Source organism: Pimephales promelas, chromosome 11, assembly GCF_988280905.1.
Source record: "Pimephales promelas chromosome 11, fPimPro1.hap1.1, whole genome shotgun sequence".
Classification (NCBI taxonomy): domain Eukaryota; kingdom Metazoa; phylum Chordata; class Actinopteri; order Cypriniformes; family Leuciscidae; genus Pimephales; species Pimephales promelas.
In genome coordinates, this window is record NC_142779.1 from 32,588,158 (window position 1) to 32,605,424 (window position 17,267).

At 36.9% G+C, this 17,267-nt stretch overlaps 1 protein-coding gene across 2 annotated transcripts in view; it reads left to right on the forward strand.

Moving 5' to 3' along the window:
- tjap1 (tight junction associated protein 1 (peripheral)) overlaps positions 1 to 17,267 on the forward strand; it is a 136,598-nt gene that overhangs the window by 107,395 nt on the left and 11,936 nt on the right. For both annotated transcript variants that reach the window (XM_089117305.1, XM_089117306.1), the window contains 2 exons: positions 3,693 to 3,759; positions 16,617 to 16,724. In XM_089117305.1, coding sequence (XP_088973431.1) covers positions 3,693 to 3,759; positions 16,617 to 16,724 — 175 coding nt within the window. The remainder of the gene's footprint in view (positions 1 to 3,692; positions 3,760 to 16,616; positions 16,725 to 17,267) is intronic.

Sequence of the window (17,267 nt, forward strand, 5' to 3'; positions counted from 1 at the left end):
AGTTGAGTTTACGATCAGCAGGTCTGAGTGCAGATCCTGATTATTAATCTCATATGCCCCTGATGGTCTGAGTGCAGTGCTTTGTGATTGAGTCGGTGTGTAATTTGGCTGCAATCATGCCACTTTATCTCCAATCAGGATGCATCTCCGGCTTATATGCTTTCAGACGGCAGAGGGATTGAATTACCCAGCATTCCTTCCATCAAAAAAGTGCGGTGCTCACATTTGCCGCTCCATTTCCTGGCCTGCCAAATCCAAACCCTGCATGCCAACTCTCCGCAGATAATAGCGTAATTGGTTTGTGATTCTGCAGCATGGGCGTTTGAATGCGACCCCTGACCTAACGCTGTAACGTTGTCACGTGCGCTGTGGCGATTTGCACCAGGCTCTGAGAGGAATTGTTATTCATGTTTGTTTGTTTACTCAGTCATTTATTTAGTTCGTTTCACCAAATTTATTTAGCTTCCCCTCCTCTGTGATTCAGAGCGGTCATCAAGCGACAGTAATTGCGCACATTTTGCATTTCATCAGCGCCGGCCGTCTGCAGCTAGGGTTTATGACTGCGCTCAGGGCAAATCACCACAGCTTGCTGAAATGAATTGATTTAATTCTAATTGTTATGAAGCGAGACAGTGAAAGTCCCCTATGATCTGCCAGACAGTGAAACTGTATTGATCCATGAGAGGGAAAGAGTGATCGAGACCTTGGTTTCTGCTGTAAACTGAACGGCAGAATTTGGAGAAAATGTGTCGTGCAGGCCAGATTACCTTTTGTAAGCATACATTTTGTTTTTGAATTTGATGTTTCCTACTTGAAGTTTTATGAACAGAAGCCTTTGAGCCTTGTGTTTTTTCAATGAAGATATAATACCAAAAGGTATCAACATTACCCCATGTACAGTAGTCCACCACTCATTTCTTGGAGCTTTGGTCTTTATCTGGTCTCATCTGTATAACCATAGATGGCAGAGTATTTTAAGTTGTTTCCACTGTTATAAAGACACAAAATCATTTGGCATTGTGCTGATTTGTGTCGTGGAAGTCCACTCATATCAAACCGTGACCCCAAAAACGAGGTACATACTGTACATACTGCACATTCGTTAGTGTGTGAGGTAAAACAAGCATACATTTTGGCCAGTGTTTCCATTGTCCGGTAAATACCAGACATTGGCCGGGAAAATTAAAATATCTCAGGTCAATTTGTCCAATTAAAGGAGTAGTTCATTTTTAAGAAAACTTTTGCTGATAATTTACTCACCCCCATGTCATCCAAGATATCCATGTCTTTCTTTCTTCAGTCGAAAAGAAATTAAGGTTTTTGATGAAAACATTCCAGGATTTTCTCCATATAATGGACTTCATTGGGAACCAAACGGTTCAAGGTCCAAATGAGAGTTTCAGTGCAAACTGGTCAAAGGGCTTTAAACGATTCCAGACGATGAATAAGGGTCTTATCAAGCGAAACGATCACTCATTTAATAAATAAATAAAGTTTAAGTTTTATAAGCTCAAATGGTCGCCTTGCTCTGTTCTGTGATGCGCGTTCATGATTCTCCTATTCAAACTCATTTATCAAAATGAACGAATCTTTTCCTGAGTCAACTCGTTCATTTCGTTTGTTGAATGAAGCAAATGACATGAAAAAAGATTTGTTCACTTTGATTAACAAGTTTGAACAGGAGAGTCACAAACGCGCATCACAGAACAGAGCAAGGCGACCATTTGAGCTTATAAAACTTAAACTTTGTTATTCTTTTCTAAATGAGCGATCGTTTCGCTTGATAAGACCCTTATTCATCGTCTGAAATCGTTTAAAGGCCTTTGAACAGTTTGTAGTTTGCACTGAAACTGTCTTTTGGACCTTGAACCGTTTGGTTCCCAATGAAGTCCATTATATGGAGAAAAATTGAATGTTTTCATCAAAAACCTTAATTTCTTTTCGACTGAAGAAAGAAAGACATGGATATCTTGGATGACATGGGGGTGAGTAAATTATCAACAAAAGTTTTTTTAAAAGTGAACTAATCCTTTTAAAATTGCGAAATAATCCCGCCCCCCTAACATAATAGGAATTTGAGAATGAGCCTAAAATGTATAAAGCAAAAATACACCGACCTTTGGCTATGTTATAAAGGAACAGGCTCTAGTACCATTTGAAAGTTATTAATGCTCTCAGCTTGATTTAAAAAACAACAGATTTTGGCGCTAGATCTCTTTAATAGCAAACTAAATGGATGATCTGCTAATTAACTGGAGATGTTTTATTTATTTGTTTTATGTACATCCGTGCCTCAGTGTTTCCAAAAGTGAATGTGTGTAAAACCATAGTAAAAAAACTATTGGTGTTGAGGATTGACGCCAATCGGACGTTCATGTTTTTTTGAAAGTTAGGCTAATAATATCTTGCATACTATAAAGCCTGATTATGTCATTTTTTTAAAGTTACATAGCTTGCCTCCAGTTTTCCTCAACTTGACTAATTAAAGGGACATTTTTGGTATGTTTTAGCTTACCTGAAGGGCATCCAAGATGTAGGTGTCTTTGTTTCCACAGTAGTTTCAATTTTGATATTTTTAGGTCAAACCGTTCTTGTCTGTCAGTCATATAATGGAGGTCTATGGTCACCACCTCAAAGAGCATGCACAGAGAAGTCCAGATTAAACATGATTTAATGACTCGTAAATGTAAGTACACATTGATGGCCTAAGACACGAAACGAGCGGTTTGTGTGAGAAAACGAACAGTATTTATATCGTTCGTCTTGTAATCACAGCCACAAAGCGCCCACGCCCTCAGATCACAAGTTACAAGAGGTAAAAATTATATAAATACTGTTCGTTTTCTCACACAAACCGCTCGTTTCGTGTCTTAAGCCATCAATGTGTACTTACATTTACGAGTCATTAAATCATGTTTAATTTGGACTTCTCTGTCCATGCTCTTTGAGGTGGTGACCATAGACCTCCATTATATGACTGACAGACCAGAACGGTTTGACCTAAAAATATCAAAATTGAAAATACTGCGGAAACAAAGACATCTACTTCTTGGATGCCCTTGAGGTAAGCTAAAACATACCAAAAATTAATTTCAAAGTGAACTATCCCTTTAAGAGGCGATATTTGACCGGCATGTCATCAAAATGTCCGTAAAATAAAACAGAAACTCTGATTTTGCTGTTGGTTCTAGATCAGATGTATATTGGTTGGTCATACTGAAATGAAAAACACACACAAACACAAAATCACAAACACAACACAAAATCTGCCACTTTTTGGTTCGAAACACTAGCACAGAGGATGAGCTTAATGGCTTTTTGTGATGGAAATGTCTTTTAAGTGCTTCTCCTTTTCCTCTTCTGACCACTTGAGGATTTGACGACTTTAACATCAGACACACTCTCTTGCAACTCTGTGTTGAAATACGAGGACTTATTATTGCAATAACTCGCGAATGTTTTCTTCGGCTTCAGCTGAGACGAGCTCTAGTGTACACCAGAGAGATGTAACGTGATCTCGTGTGTGTTATGCGGTAACGTTTCCCAGCACGGCAGAGAAATCTCATGCAGTTTCATGTCAATACCCACATATCCATATCAATCCCACACCATACCAGGATATATCATAGAACATCAGAATATAGCTTTATACCCTGACAGTGACACACACTTGTTTTGTGTCCCCCCAACAGACTGCAGAACAGCTACACGGCGTCTCAGAGAGCAAACCAAGACCTGGAGGAGAAACTTCACGCCCTGGTAACCTTTACACTCCACTTCCCCTTTGCCAAGCCCTTTATCTTAAACACTGATGTCTTTAAGTGCCATTTAATTGTTTCGAGTGCCCTAATGATGTCACGCTCAGTCAGTTTGTCACACAAGTATTATGAACCGTAATTGAGGAACCTTTTACTTTGCTTCACTCTCCAGGGACTAACAAACATATCCCACTCATGCATGCTGGAAGTTCATTTTCCACTGGGAAAATTGTTGTAGGAAAACAAGCATCAGTGATTGTGTTGCTTCGATTCGCTCTCGAGATAAAAACACCATCATTCTGGCATTGTGATTTAAATTGTTGCAGTCCTGAATGGGATGATAATAGGATCAAAATGATTAAATCGTGCAAACACAATTAGTTTTGTGCGGATTGCAGTTGCTAATCATTTTGATACTATATTCATCCCATAGTCCTGCTGTGAGTTTTGTTTACTCGCCAAATCTGGCTCGCTTTTAACTCTTCTGAATGTCCTTTTTGCATTGTGCTTTCATAGGCCAGTGATCCTGCCATGGATGATCAAAGACACTAGCCTCGTTTCTTCCCACTGCTTTCATTTCATTGCAGTGCAGTTAATGTCGCCATTAAAAGTGACAAATCGTATTTTTTATACAATATTGCACCCAAAAATGGAAAATTCTGTGATTAATGACGTTCCAAGACTTCCGTTCATCTTTAGAACACAAATTAAGATATTTTTATTGGCTTTCTGTTCCACCATAATACGCCACTACCAATTAAACGCATTAAAAAGTTCATAAAGAGATCGTAAAACTAATCCATATGAATCGAGCGGTTTAGACCAACTTTTGTCAACAGATTGAATTTAGTTTTACGGGTTTGGAACGACATGAGGGAAAGTTATTAATGACAGATTTTTCATTTTTGGGTGTAATAACCCTTCAAAAATAAGGGCTCTAAAAGGGGTCTCACTTTTTCAATGTCATTGAAGAAATATTTATGGTTCCCCAACAAACCTTTTAGTGAACGGTAAAGCTGCAATCCGTAGACATTTTTATACTTCCAAAAAGAATAATCTGTGATTCTGACACCGGCGTGGTGACCGACAGCCTCACACTCTCCTCAAACATTGTGTTCATCCACGCTGTGCTGCGTCGAGGGTGTCAAAGTACAACTCACGTAAAGTTGATAATTCCGTGAATGACTGCAATTGCAGATTTCGAACAGAGATGGCGACAAAGAGGAAAAAACTACGCACTGCAGCTTTAACTCCTTAACTGTCACTTGCCCGTATACGGGCAACCTAACTTTACTTCACTATATTACTATTAAATCCTAATCTTGTCATGACAAACTATTTATTGTTGGAAAGGTCTAAGACTCCTAAATAGATATTTTAGGTCTGTTTTTTTCTTACAAATTATGAATGAACAGTAATATATGAATATATGACAAGAGTGCGCCTCAAAAAAATCGACGTCATTACAGGAGTTTCTGACCTTTGTCACAAAAAGTCGACGCGCACACTTTTAATAATTGAAAATTTGGTTTTTAGTGTTAAAAGTTCAAAATAAAACATAATTAGTATTTTTCAATAAAAAAGATAAAATTATATTTTACAAAAATGAAAGGTAAGAAGTTCTCTAAAAAGTATAATATTATATATATATATATATATATATATATATATATAATTTTTTATTATTATTATATCACATATTTTAGTAGTTATCATAAATTAGGTATCATTTGAAAGCTTACGAACTCAGAATTCATCCTGTGAAAACCGTTTTGAAATTGGACGTTGCGTTACCATAGAAACGGTATTTTTTTTATTAGGCCCCTCCCCTTTTGGGCATCATCTTTCATAATTTATTATGAAAACCTTTTCTAATCTTGACAAAACACATTGTCAGAAAGGTCTGAGTCTCAAGGTTCCATATTTAGTGACAGAAGTGATATTTGGATAGAAATTTATTCATTTGTTATGGCAAAATGCATACAATTAAATTCAATGGCATCCGGTGGCTATTTTTGGTACTACGCCTAAACAAAATCTCATGGGAACTTCAATTTTTGTGATATCAACTTCAAATTTGAATCACAACTTGGTTAGATATATAGCTTTTATTTTATAGTAAAACATATTTTGTAAAATATATATTTCATATTAAAAAAATATATTAATAAAGTATATTTGATTTACTGTAAATTATAACTTCCATAGTTTAATTTTTTGAAGTGCTTTCAATTTAATAATAATATGCTGATTGTTTTCTTTAAAACAAGACCAAACTTAAGTCTATATTCCAAAGCATTCTTGAATTACAACCATTTAAGTTTGTATAGTGCATTTTAATGTCAATTATCAAAAAGGTAAAGGGTTAAGAGAACCATATTTCGTAGTGTGAAGAACATTTTTCCACTATAAAACACCCTTTGTGCAATGGAAAGCTTCTATGGACTGTAAAGGTTCTTCATGGAACTGTATATTTCAAATAAAAATATTTATTTGAAGCGTATAATACTTTTTCATATACCAATTGTTTTTAAATTCACCTTAAATGTACAAGAAAAAATGAAAGGTTTTAATCGACTAAATATTTTCAAGCACTGCTGTTAAATGGACAATGTATTTATGGATCAGGCATCTTGGTTTCAGATATTTTGCACGATTCTTTTTCTATAAAAGCTTTGTTTGGGTGAAAATGTTCTGTGCTTTAGAGCTCTACCAAACACAGACAAAGACAGAGTCGTTTTTTAGAGAAATATCAAGAGAGAGAGAGAAATGAATAACATCAAAAGCTAAAGATTGAATAAATGCACAAATTTATCCCTAAGCCTCTTTCCCTTCATAGACTATAAAACAATTCCCACTGGATCTTCTAATACATCATATTACCCATCATAAACTGCAGTCGTCATCCGACAATGTGATTCAATTAGGATGAATGCGATATAAAGATTATTTAAATGTGGAGTGCGTCATGCATTTATTACAATATCTTTGGAAACTGCTGTTGGATTTCATGTTTTATTTAAGCCATTATGAATCTAAATTTCCCCTTGACTCTGCCCTTTTCCGGTTTCGCTCAAATGAAAGTTTAATCAAACACGCATCTATTAGAAGTTATTTTAGGAATCTTTGATCTCTCAATGATCTTTAGACTTGAGTAATTTAGCATGACTGGAGGAGTAGCGAATGAGGCTCACGCTCTTAATCACGTCTGATGACTCCGTACGTGTGTGAGGACCGCATTAGCTGACGATGATTTATTTTCATTCTGAGATCTCGCACCCATGAGCTCTGCGTAAAGCGTTGTCAATCACAGGTGGAACAGGTGGTGTCCTGCTCCGTAATCTCTCAGGGATTATCCCAGCCGACCTGTTCCACCTCGGCATTCCTCAGCACAGGGGCTCTCAGGACATCAGCTTGTCCCTCCAGATACAGATATATATATATATTAGTGCTGTCAAACGATTAAAATATTTAATCGTGATTAATCGCATTAATGTCATAGTTAACTCGCGATTAATCGCACATTTTTAACTATTCTAAATGTCTCTTGATTTCTTTTTGTCCCATTATTTTTTTTTTCTCATTTTAATGCACTTATCAACATGGAAAAGTGGATCGGCTTGTTTAGTGCAAATGTTGTTGTTTTTTAAAACAATATTAGCATATACTGTAGTGTTCAATTTCACACTAACATTCTCACTTTGAGCAAATAATCTCACAATGTAACACTGTTAATCAATAAAAGGGTGAACGAAATACTGACGAGGTCCTGATATTGACGGGGGGGGGGCGGAGAATTCGCATCAGCTGTGTGTGTGTGTGTGTGTGTGTGCTTGGCCCTCATCAAGCGGTATTTATCTAATGTTAACAAATGAAACCTACTGTAAAGTGTTACCGTTTTTTAATACTTCTATTTAGCTTTAATTTATTTTTATTTCAATTTTAGTTAGGAGTAATACTTTTAGTACTTCAACTTATTGTATTTAGATGGCTACATTTCTCAATTTTAAGTTAAATTTCCTTCATATATATTTGATTTTGTTTTATTTTAGCTTTATTTCAATTACAGGGTAATAATTTATAACTGATGACAACGTGTTGATTTATTGTGCATTTATAATGTGTCTTTTACATGGATAGTTTCTATCTTTTTTCTTGTCTGTACTTGTCTCTCTCCCATTTGCACACCATCTTATATTTGCAGACATACAGGTTAATAACAATACAAGAATAAACACAATATTAAATCTTTCTCTTTCTTTCTTTCCTCCTTTCCTCTCCTCTCATGCTGCCTTGTGACTTGGGTATTTCACCACCATCATCTTCATCATCGTCATCATCAGGCTGCCATCAGTCAAACTTGGGTCTATGCAGTTGCGTTCTCATTCTTTCTTTTTATCCATGTCCTTCTGTCTGTCCCTGTTCTCTTTCCCATGATTCATTGCATCTCTTTCCTATGTCCTCCTCTCCTTTCTCCCTGCAGTAGATGGCTGGATTTAGATGTGGCCATGTGCATGTGGGCAGGGGGATTCTGGGATACATGCAGCAGTCCAAATGTTTAACTCAGTGGTTAAAATGCATTGCACAACTTGGAGAACACTGTAAGAAAAGCTGCAAAATATGCTAAAATATCAGTGCATTACAAATAATGTTTTGAAGCCCTTTAAGGGCACTACCGTATGGAAAGGCTGTTTGTCTTCCTTGAGGCCAGCGGTGAAGCGTTCTGTAACGGTGACCGCACACTTCTTCAACATTGTGGACACCAGAAGTGTTTTTCCTGTTCATTTTCTCCTCAGTCATTTAAAGAAACAACAGTAACAATATGTAGGCTTTTGACCAAACCATCCGACTCCTAACTATGGAAGCTTGTTTACGGCACTGAAAAAAAATAGAAAAATAAATAATTGCGACTTTTATCTCACAATTGCGAGATATGAAGTCAATTGTGAGAAATAAAGTCGAAATTGCAAGATATGAAGTCGTAATTCTGAGAAATAGTCGAAGTTTTGAGATATAAAGTCACAATTGTGAGATATAAAGTCGCAATTATGAGATATAAAGTTGCAATTGTGAGAAATAGTCACAATTGTGAGATATAAAGTCGCAATTCGGAGAAATAGTCACAATTGCTAGATAAAGTCGCAATTGTGAGAAATAAAGTCACAATTGTGAGAAATAAATTCACGATTCTGAGAAATAAAGTTGCAATTGTGAGATCTAAAGTTGCAATTCTGATAAATAAAGTCGCATTTGTGAGCTATAAAGTCGCAATTCAGAGAAATAGTCACAATTGCGAGATAAAGTCGCAATTGTGAGAAATAAAGTCGCTATTTTGAGAAATAGTCACAATTTTGAGAACTAGTTGCAATTGTGAGATATAAAGTCGCAATTGTGAGATATAAAGTCACAATTGTGAGAAATAAATTCACGATTCTGAGAAATAAAGTTGCAATTGTGACATCTAAAGTTGCAATTCTGATAAATAAAGTCGCATTTGTGAGATATAAAGTCGCAATTGTGAGATATAAAGTCGCAATTCTGAGAAATAAAGTTGCAATTGTGAGATATAAAGTCGCAATTGTGAGAAATAAAGTCGCTATTCTGAGAAATAGTCGCAATTCTGAGAAATAAAGTCACAATTGTGAGATATAAAGTCGCTATTCTGAGAAATAGTCGCAATTCTGAGAAATAAAGTCACAATTGTGAGATATAAAGTCGCAATTGTGAGAAATAAAGTCGCAATTCTGAGAAATAAAGTCACAATTGTGAGATATAAAGTCGCAATTGTGAGAAATAAAGTCACGATTCTGAGAAATAGTCGCAATTCTGAAAAATAAAGTCACAATTTTGAGAAATAAATTCACGATTCTGAGAAATAAAGTTGCAATTGTGAGATCTAAAGTTGCAATTCTGATAAATAAAGTCGCATTTGTGAGATATAAAGTCGCAATTCGGAGAAATAGTCACAATTGCGAGATAAAGTCGAAATTGTGAGAAATAAAGTCGCAATTGTGAGAAATAAAGTCGCTATTCTGAGAAATAGTCGCAATTGTGAGATATAAAGTCGCAATTGTGAGAAATAAAGTCGCTATTCTGAGATAGTCGCAATTGTGAGATATAAAGTCGCAATTGTGAGAAATAAAGTCGCTATTCTAAGAAAGTCGCAATTGTGAGAATTAGTTGCAATTGTGAGATATAAAGTCGCAATTGTGAGATATAAAGTCACAATTGTGAGAAATAAATTCACAATTCTGAGAAATAAAGTTGCAAATTGTGAGATCTAAAGTTGCAATTCTGATAAATAAAGTTGCATTTGTGAGATATAAAGTCGCAATTGTGAGATATAAAGTCGCAATTGTGAAATATAAAGTCGCAATTGTGAGAAATAAAGTCGCTATTCTGAGAAAGTCGCAATTGTGAGATATAAAGTCGCAATTGTGAGAAATAAAGTCGCTATTCTGAGAAAGTCGCAATTGTGAGAATTAGTTGCAATTGTGAGATATAAAGTCGCAATTGTGAGAAATAAAGTCACAATTGTGTGAAATAAATTCACGATTCTGAGAAATAAAGTTGCAATTGTGAGATCTAAAGTTGCAATTCTGATAAATAAAGTCGCATTTGTGAGATATAAAGTCGCAATTGTGAGATATAAAGTCGCAATTGTGAGATATAAAGTCGCAATTCTGAGAAATAAAGTTGCAATTGTGAGATATAAAGTCGCAATTGTGAGAAATAAAGTTGCTATTCTGAGAAATAGTCGCAATTCTGAGAAATAAAGTCACAATTGTGTTATATAAAGTCGCAATTGTGAGAAATAAAGTCGCAATTCTGAGAAATAGTCACAATTGTGAGAAATAAATTCACGATTCTGAGAAATAAAGTTGCAATTGTGAGATCTAAAGTTGCAATTCTGTTAAATAGAGTCGCATTTGTGAGATATAAAGTCGCAATTCGGAGAAATAGTCACAATTGCGAGATAAAGTCGAAATTGTGAGAAATAAAGTCCCAATTGTGAGAAATAAAGTCGCTATTCTGAGAAATAGTCGCAATTGTGAGATATAAAGTCGCAATTGTGAGAAATAAAGTCGCTATTCTGAGAAAGTCGCAATTGTGAGATATAAAGTCGCAATTGTGAGAAATAAAGTCGCTATTCTGAGAAAGTCACAATTGTGAGATAGTTGCAATTGTGAGATATAAAGTCGCAATTCTGATAAATAAAGTCGCATTTGTGAGATATAAAGTCGCAATTGTGAGATATAAAGTCGCAATTCTGAGAAATAAAGTTGCAATTGTGAGATATAAAGTCGCAATTGTGAGAAATAGAGTCGCTATTCTGAGAAATAGTCGCAATTCTGAGAAATAAAGTCACAATTGTGAGATATAAAGTCGCAATTGTGAGAAATAAAGTCACGATTCTGAGAAATAAAATCGCAATTGTGAGATCTAAAGTTGCATTTCTGATAAATAAAGTCGCAATTGCGAGATATGAAGTCGCAATTCTGAGAAAGTACACACACTAACGTTACACACACACACACACTTTCCCATTCGGCTCCTCCTGACCGCAGACATAGGTTTGAAAGCCGTTTTTCCAGAGTTTTTCGATCACTTTCTTGCATTTTTCCCTCCTTATGAACAACAACTTTTGGCACACGATAAAAACTCCTTGTGGTTTGATCGATTCAAGTAACCATTAATGACTCTATTTATTATAGTGCTTTCTAAATACAGCAAATCACTTCCTGCCCTCCATTTGTATTTTGCGCCATGGCAACCCAGTGGCGTGACGTCATATGAAAACAAGCTATTGCAAGTTTACATCTCGCAATTCTGACTTTCTAACGCATAATTGTGAGTTTATATCTCGCAATTTTGACATCTTTTCTCAGAATTGTGAGATATAAACTCGCAATTGTGAGTTACCTGGCCAATAATAAGGGGAAAAAAAGACTAACTTTCCCGCCTCAGAATAGTTTATATCTCACAATTCTGACTTTACAACATGCAATTTTGACTTTTTATAATTCATTTCTGACTTTATAACACGCTATTGTGGCCTTATATCTATCAATTCTGACTATAACACACAATTGCGACTATATCACGCAATTCTGACTTTATATCTTGCAACTCTGAGAAATAAAGTCAGAATTGCGAGATGTAAACTCGTATTCTAAACTCGTATGTAATCGTTTTGATATGTGTAGTGTACTCCCTCCCTAGTAATTTAGTTATTAAAAATGTTTTTTTATATAGCTTAAATGTGTTTTCTGTGTGGAGAAAATGAATGGGATTTTTACTTTTGGATCCTTTCTGTTTGCTCACATTCATGGGCTGTCAGATGAAAACTTTCCTTATTGTTAATTAACAATATTCCTATATATAATGCAATATTCTCTGAATAGCTACACATGAGAACTTTGCAGTTGTGTTTGTCAAAATAACATTACAATTCAAAATAAATTGGAAGTAACCCATGTCTTTGCTTAGGCTGTACCAAACATGCGTATTTTATTAAACACACATACATATATTTCCTAAATAAGGGATGTTTTAGTCAAGTAAAAGTTCTCTGTTGACACTTTGGCATTTTGACCACTTGACTACAGCTTTGGATGGTATGAATGCAGCTGTTAAACTGATAAAACACTCTCTGTCCCTGTCTCCTGTTAGTCTGTCAGATGTGCTGTGCTTTAGACTGGCTGTTTCATTGCCTTAGTTACTCGTGGACTGCATCACGCTGAAAGGCTTCCCTCAACTCTCTTTTATTGGTCCACATTGTCCGCTTCTGTCAAATGGTGACTATAAAGATAATTGCTTTGTTATGAACATGCCGAGCTCCTGATTAAGGGTCACAGTTTCTCTCCACTTTTCCTCAGTGTCTCTGTCTCCACTTAAAGCAAGAGCCGTCAGGACTGAAGTGTGTCTTAAGTAGCGAAGCTTCTGTTAAGTATGTCCTCTTTAAAGTTCTCTGAAGAGCTTTTGTTCAGTCGTTTTAGCACAAAGACATTTGCGACTTTGCCGTCACAGCAGGAGTGTAGTGTCCTCGGACAACACTCATGCCTCAGTTAGACGAACACTGAAGTCAGACAGAAGACGTTTTAGGTGTGTAAATGTACAGTGTCATCGGAGTCGGGCGGCCCACAAGTTCCCTCACCGGCTGTCTGGTGCATGTTGAAAGTACATTCTCGTTCCTGCAAGCTCGAAGATGTTATTCTTTCTATGAAATGAAAATAATCTTCAATAACAGCTCATAGTGACCATCAAAATTTTGTCATCAATATATATATATATATATATATATATATATATATATATACTGTATATATATACCTTTATATATACCTACAGTATATTGGTCCCACTTTATATTAAGTGGCTTTAAGTATTATGTACTTTGAAATTAATAATTTGATACAATGATCAATTGTGTACACACATGTTTTTACATTGTACTTAATTAATCTATGTAATTACATTTGTATTACACTGTTGCCCCTTCCCTTACACCTTAACCCACCATTGTACCTACCCATACCACCACACCTGTCTCTAACCTTACCCGTATCACACCTCAATAGCAGCAAAAGTGTTTTACAATACAACCTGAACACAATAAGTACTTTGTACTTATTTTTCGATGGAAGTACATTTATTTTGGATGCGATTAATTGTTGCCCAGCACTAGGTTTTACTAAAAAAAGCTCTTCATTGTGCATTTATAAACTGCAACACTCATGGTCCAGTCCAATGAAAACTTAAGATTAGCAGTGAATAACCATATTATACTAACTGTTAAACACTAGATGTGTATCGGTGCATACATTCAGACGACGAATACAGTAGGGCTGGGTATTGGCACAAATTTCACCATTCTATGTAAGGGTTAATGCCCGACGAGGTGTCCATTGTCAGGTTTTAATGGACGACGGCGAGGCATGAACCGGCCGACGCGCAGCAGAGGACGGTTGCCTCCGCCGAAGTCCATTAACACCTGACAATGGACACCTCGAAGGGCATTAAGGCCTCATTATGCTTCTGCGTCAACTCCACGGCGTAGCTACGTCGTCACTGCTACGGCGTCGTGGCCGTTTTATGCTTCTGCGTGAGGTTGTGGTGCATCGCGGTGCATTTCGCCGCCAGAACGCTAGGGGGGTTCGCGAATCTCTTTGGTTCTGTGCACCGCGAGCGAAAGAGAGAGAATGTTGTTTTTGCAGCTGCCAGCTAGAGCTAATCGACGTTGAATAACAAGACGACACAAACTTTATCCCCACAGAATCAACACGGATGTCCAGGGCCCGTTCCACCCATAGACAGTAAAATAAAGGTTCCACCCGAGCTGCCATAACGATACCTGTTCGAAATGACTTGAAGGACTTTTTCAGTCTCCACATGGAACTGTGCTATGCAGGATAATGTGTCCCGTGGCAGACTTGGTTAGTACTGTATTATCAATGATGTAACCGTGAACATTGTATTGAAAATAAACAACAAACTGTGTTTCAAAACAAACGTCGATTTATTGATTGATTGAAGTTTATTGCGAGCAAAAAAGAAAGAAAAGAATATAGACATATATATTAACAATGAAATAAAAAACAGTTTATTTTTAGATTAATTCTTTATTTACTTTCTTTATAAGAGTATTATAATTATCAGAACGAGGGTGCAAATGTTAAAAATAGCGCTAATAGCGGGAGGGGGAAATCGGAAAAGCTACACTCCTGAATTGATGTATAATCTGACCAATCAAAGCCCTTGCTGTCTGCGTCGCCTCGACGCGTAGTTAGAAATTTTTGGAGGTGCACGTCGAGCTACGGCGGAGGGGTCGGAGAGGGGTCCGCGTCGACGGATAGGGGTCTGCGGGGGTACGCCGTCGATTCAACGCAGAAGCATAAAACAGGCTTTAACCCGCTTATACCATGGTCACTTGCCAAATAAAACATTTTTAAAACATTAGCTGCTAGTTTATATTTTATTTAGGCTAAATCAAGTTTTTACAAATAACAACTCGCCTGGTTTATTTAGCAACCGGAGATATTTATAGTCCGCTCAGCTTGTAGAACCCTTCAGGTTCAAAAATGCATTTTTTTTTTCATGAAACACTAAGATATGCATAGTTATTTATTTTTTTAATTACACATAAAACAATTAATCAAACAGGCTTCTTAGGCTTGAAACGCTGTACTCTCCTCCTGCCTGGTTGTTTGGACAGCTGCGTAAAACTCCCGCAGGGTCTCATTCAGAGCAGCAGCGGTTTGCGACATTTCTCCGTTTTATTTACATTTTTTCTTTCTTCAGCAGCATCCCAGTCGTCAAAGTTGTCATAATCTCCATAAATGTTAAAAGAAATAACGAAGTCGCTCATTGTTGTATTAGTAGGCTATGTAATATCTAACTAACGTTAGATGTTTGTTTTGATAGAGCAAATTGTTAACGGATACTTTGACTGCCTGTTGCTATGGTTACTCACAGCTGTTGTAGGCAGCGCATTTATTTATTCATTTCGAATGGTAAACGGGCAGTTTCACCAGAACTACTTTACTAGGTGTCCTCTATCACCTTTTAACGGACACCCTGCAGCCAATCAGAATCGAGTATTCACCCAGACCATGGTATAATCGATTTCGATTCACAAGCTTGCAATTTGATTCTGATTCAGTATTGATTATTGTGGATATCAGGTACAAAACATTGGAAATTTTCTCAAGGAAAACAAATCTCTTAAAGGATCTGATATGTTTTAGCTTACCTCAAGGGCATCCAAGATGTAGGTGTCTTTGTTTCCACAGTATTTTTTAATTTTTTTTTTTTTACATTTTTCAGTCAAACCGTTGTTGTCTATCAGTCATATAATGGAGGCTATGGGGGTCCACCAAAAGCATGCATGCAGAGAAGTCAAAATTAAACATGATTTAATGACTCGTAAATGTAAGTACACATTGATGACCTAAGACATGAAACGAACGGTTTTGTGAGAAAACAAACATTATTTATATCGTTTTTACCTCAGCGCACAAGTCCCACCCCGAAAGTTCCTGAACTCTGAAAAAAGTACTACCTCATCAGCAGGAACTTTCTGGGGGGAAATTTTTTACCCGGAACTTCACTTAGGCCCCGGTTCCTGTGGCGTAAACACACCGAGTACCACCCCAAAGTTCCTAGTTCCTGGCGAAAGTTCCTGCAGTGGAAACGCGGCTTAAACGAAGGCTGTACTGTAGAAACTACCTCAGGGAGGAATGAAAGAAAAAATGAACCTAGCATTGGGGATTTGTTGCTTTTTCCTGTTGTACCGAACTCGTATCGAACTGTGACCCCAAAACCGAAGTACGTACCAAACCGTGACTTCTGTGTACCGATACACTCCTAATATAGCATAAAAAGACAAAAAAAAACATTAAAGGGATAGTTCACCCAAATGGAAGTCAATGGACTCCATCAACTATTTGGTTACCGACGTTGTTCAAAAAAATGTTCAACGTTGTTTGAAAAAAACTAGCTTGTGTTTGAAAGCAAAAGTTGTTTTTTACAAGATAGACAAAATTGGGCAGAAATATTGGCGACTCAGAGGAGACGACACAACGAGAGACTGTGATGCTTATGAGATCCAGCAAGTGATTATGACTCCTTGTCTGTGTTTTCTCATGGGATGCGCCTCATTCCCGGGCTCTTTGGATGACTTTTTCTTTGCAGCCGGTGCCGTGTCAGCAATGATATTAGGACTAAAGGAAAAGTTGTTTTGTTTTATCAAAAGGCTAAAATGGCCACTTGTTACCACTGTTTTATAAGAAAGACGTCTAACCTCACATGAGACCTTTTACATTTAAGTTGACACGAATGTCCTTTTTCTCCTTACAGCTCCGTAAAGTGGAAAGAGACAAGAAAACCATGGATCAAGAGATAGTGGAGCTCACAAATAAACTCGTGGACGCCAAAAATACTATCGACAAGCTGGAGGAACTGAACGTACGTGCAGTATCAGAGCTTTGTGTGTGTTTGTGTTCGAGGCTAGAGTTTTTAGAGCTGGGATTGATAACTACTGGAGCTGAAAATTGAAGTTCCATTGAAATTGAATGACTTCCGGCCGCTTTGGAAGCTCAAGGCGGCGGCGGTGTGAACATACAGTTAGCATTCAAGCAATTGACTCCGGACTGTGAAATAGAAGACAGTGGGTTTTTAAGATAGTAACTCCATGAGGAATAACAAAGCAGGTACAGGAGTTCTGAAATGGGCGTTTATTACACCCCATGTGTGAAACGCAGCCACGGGGAACTAATTATAGCACTGAAGAAACTGATATCCGTCTGTTCGCGGTGTTCAAACAGAGCGCTTCATCTCTTTAGACAGAGAGAGAGCACACATCAATCATAGCTCATTCCTCAGGAGAACGTCTTTCCCCCTTAATAACCTTTTTTTAGTTATAAATCCCTAAGACTGCGACTTTGCCATTTTCCTTGTTATACTTGCAATTTTTCAGTGAAAGGTTTTGGAGAGAACTACTCATTATTA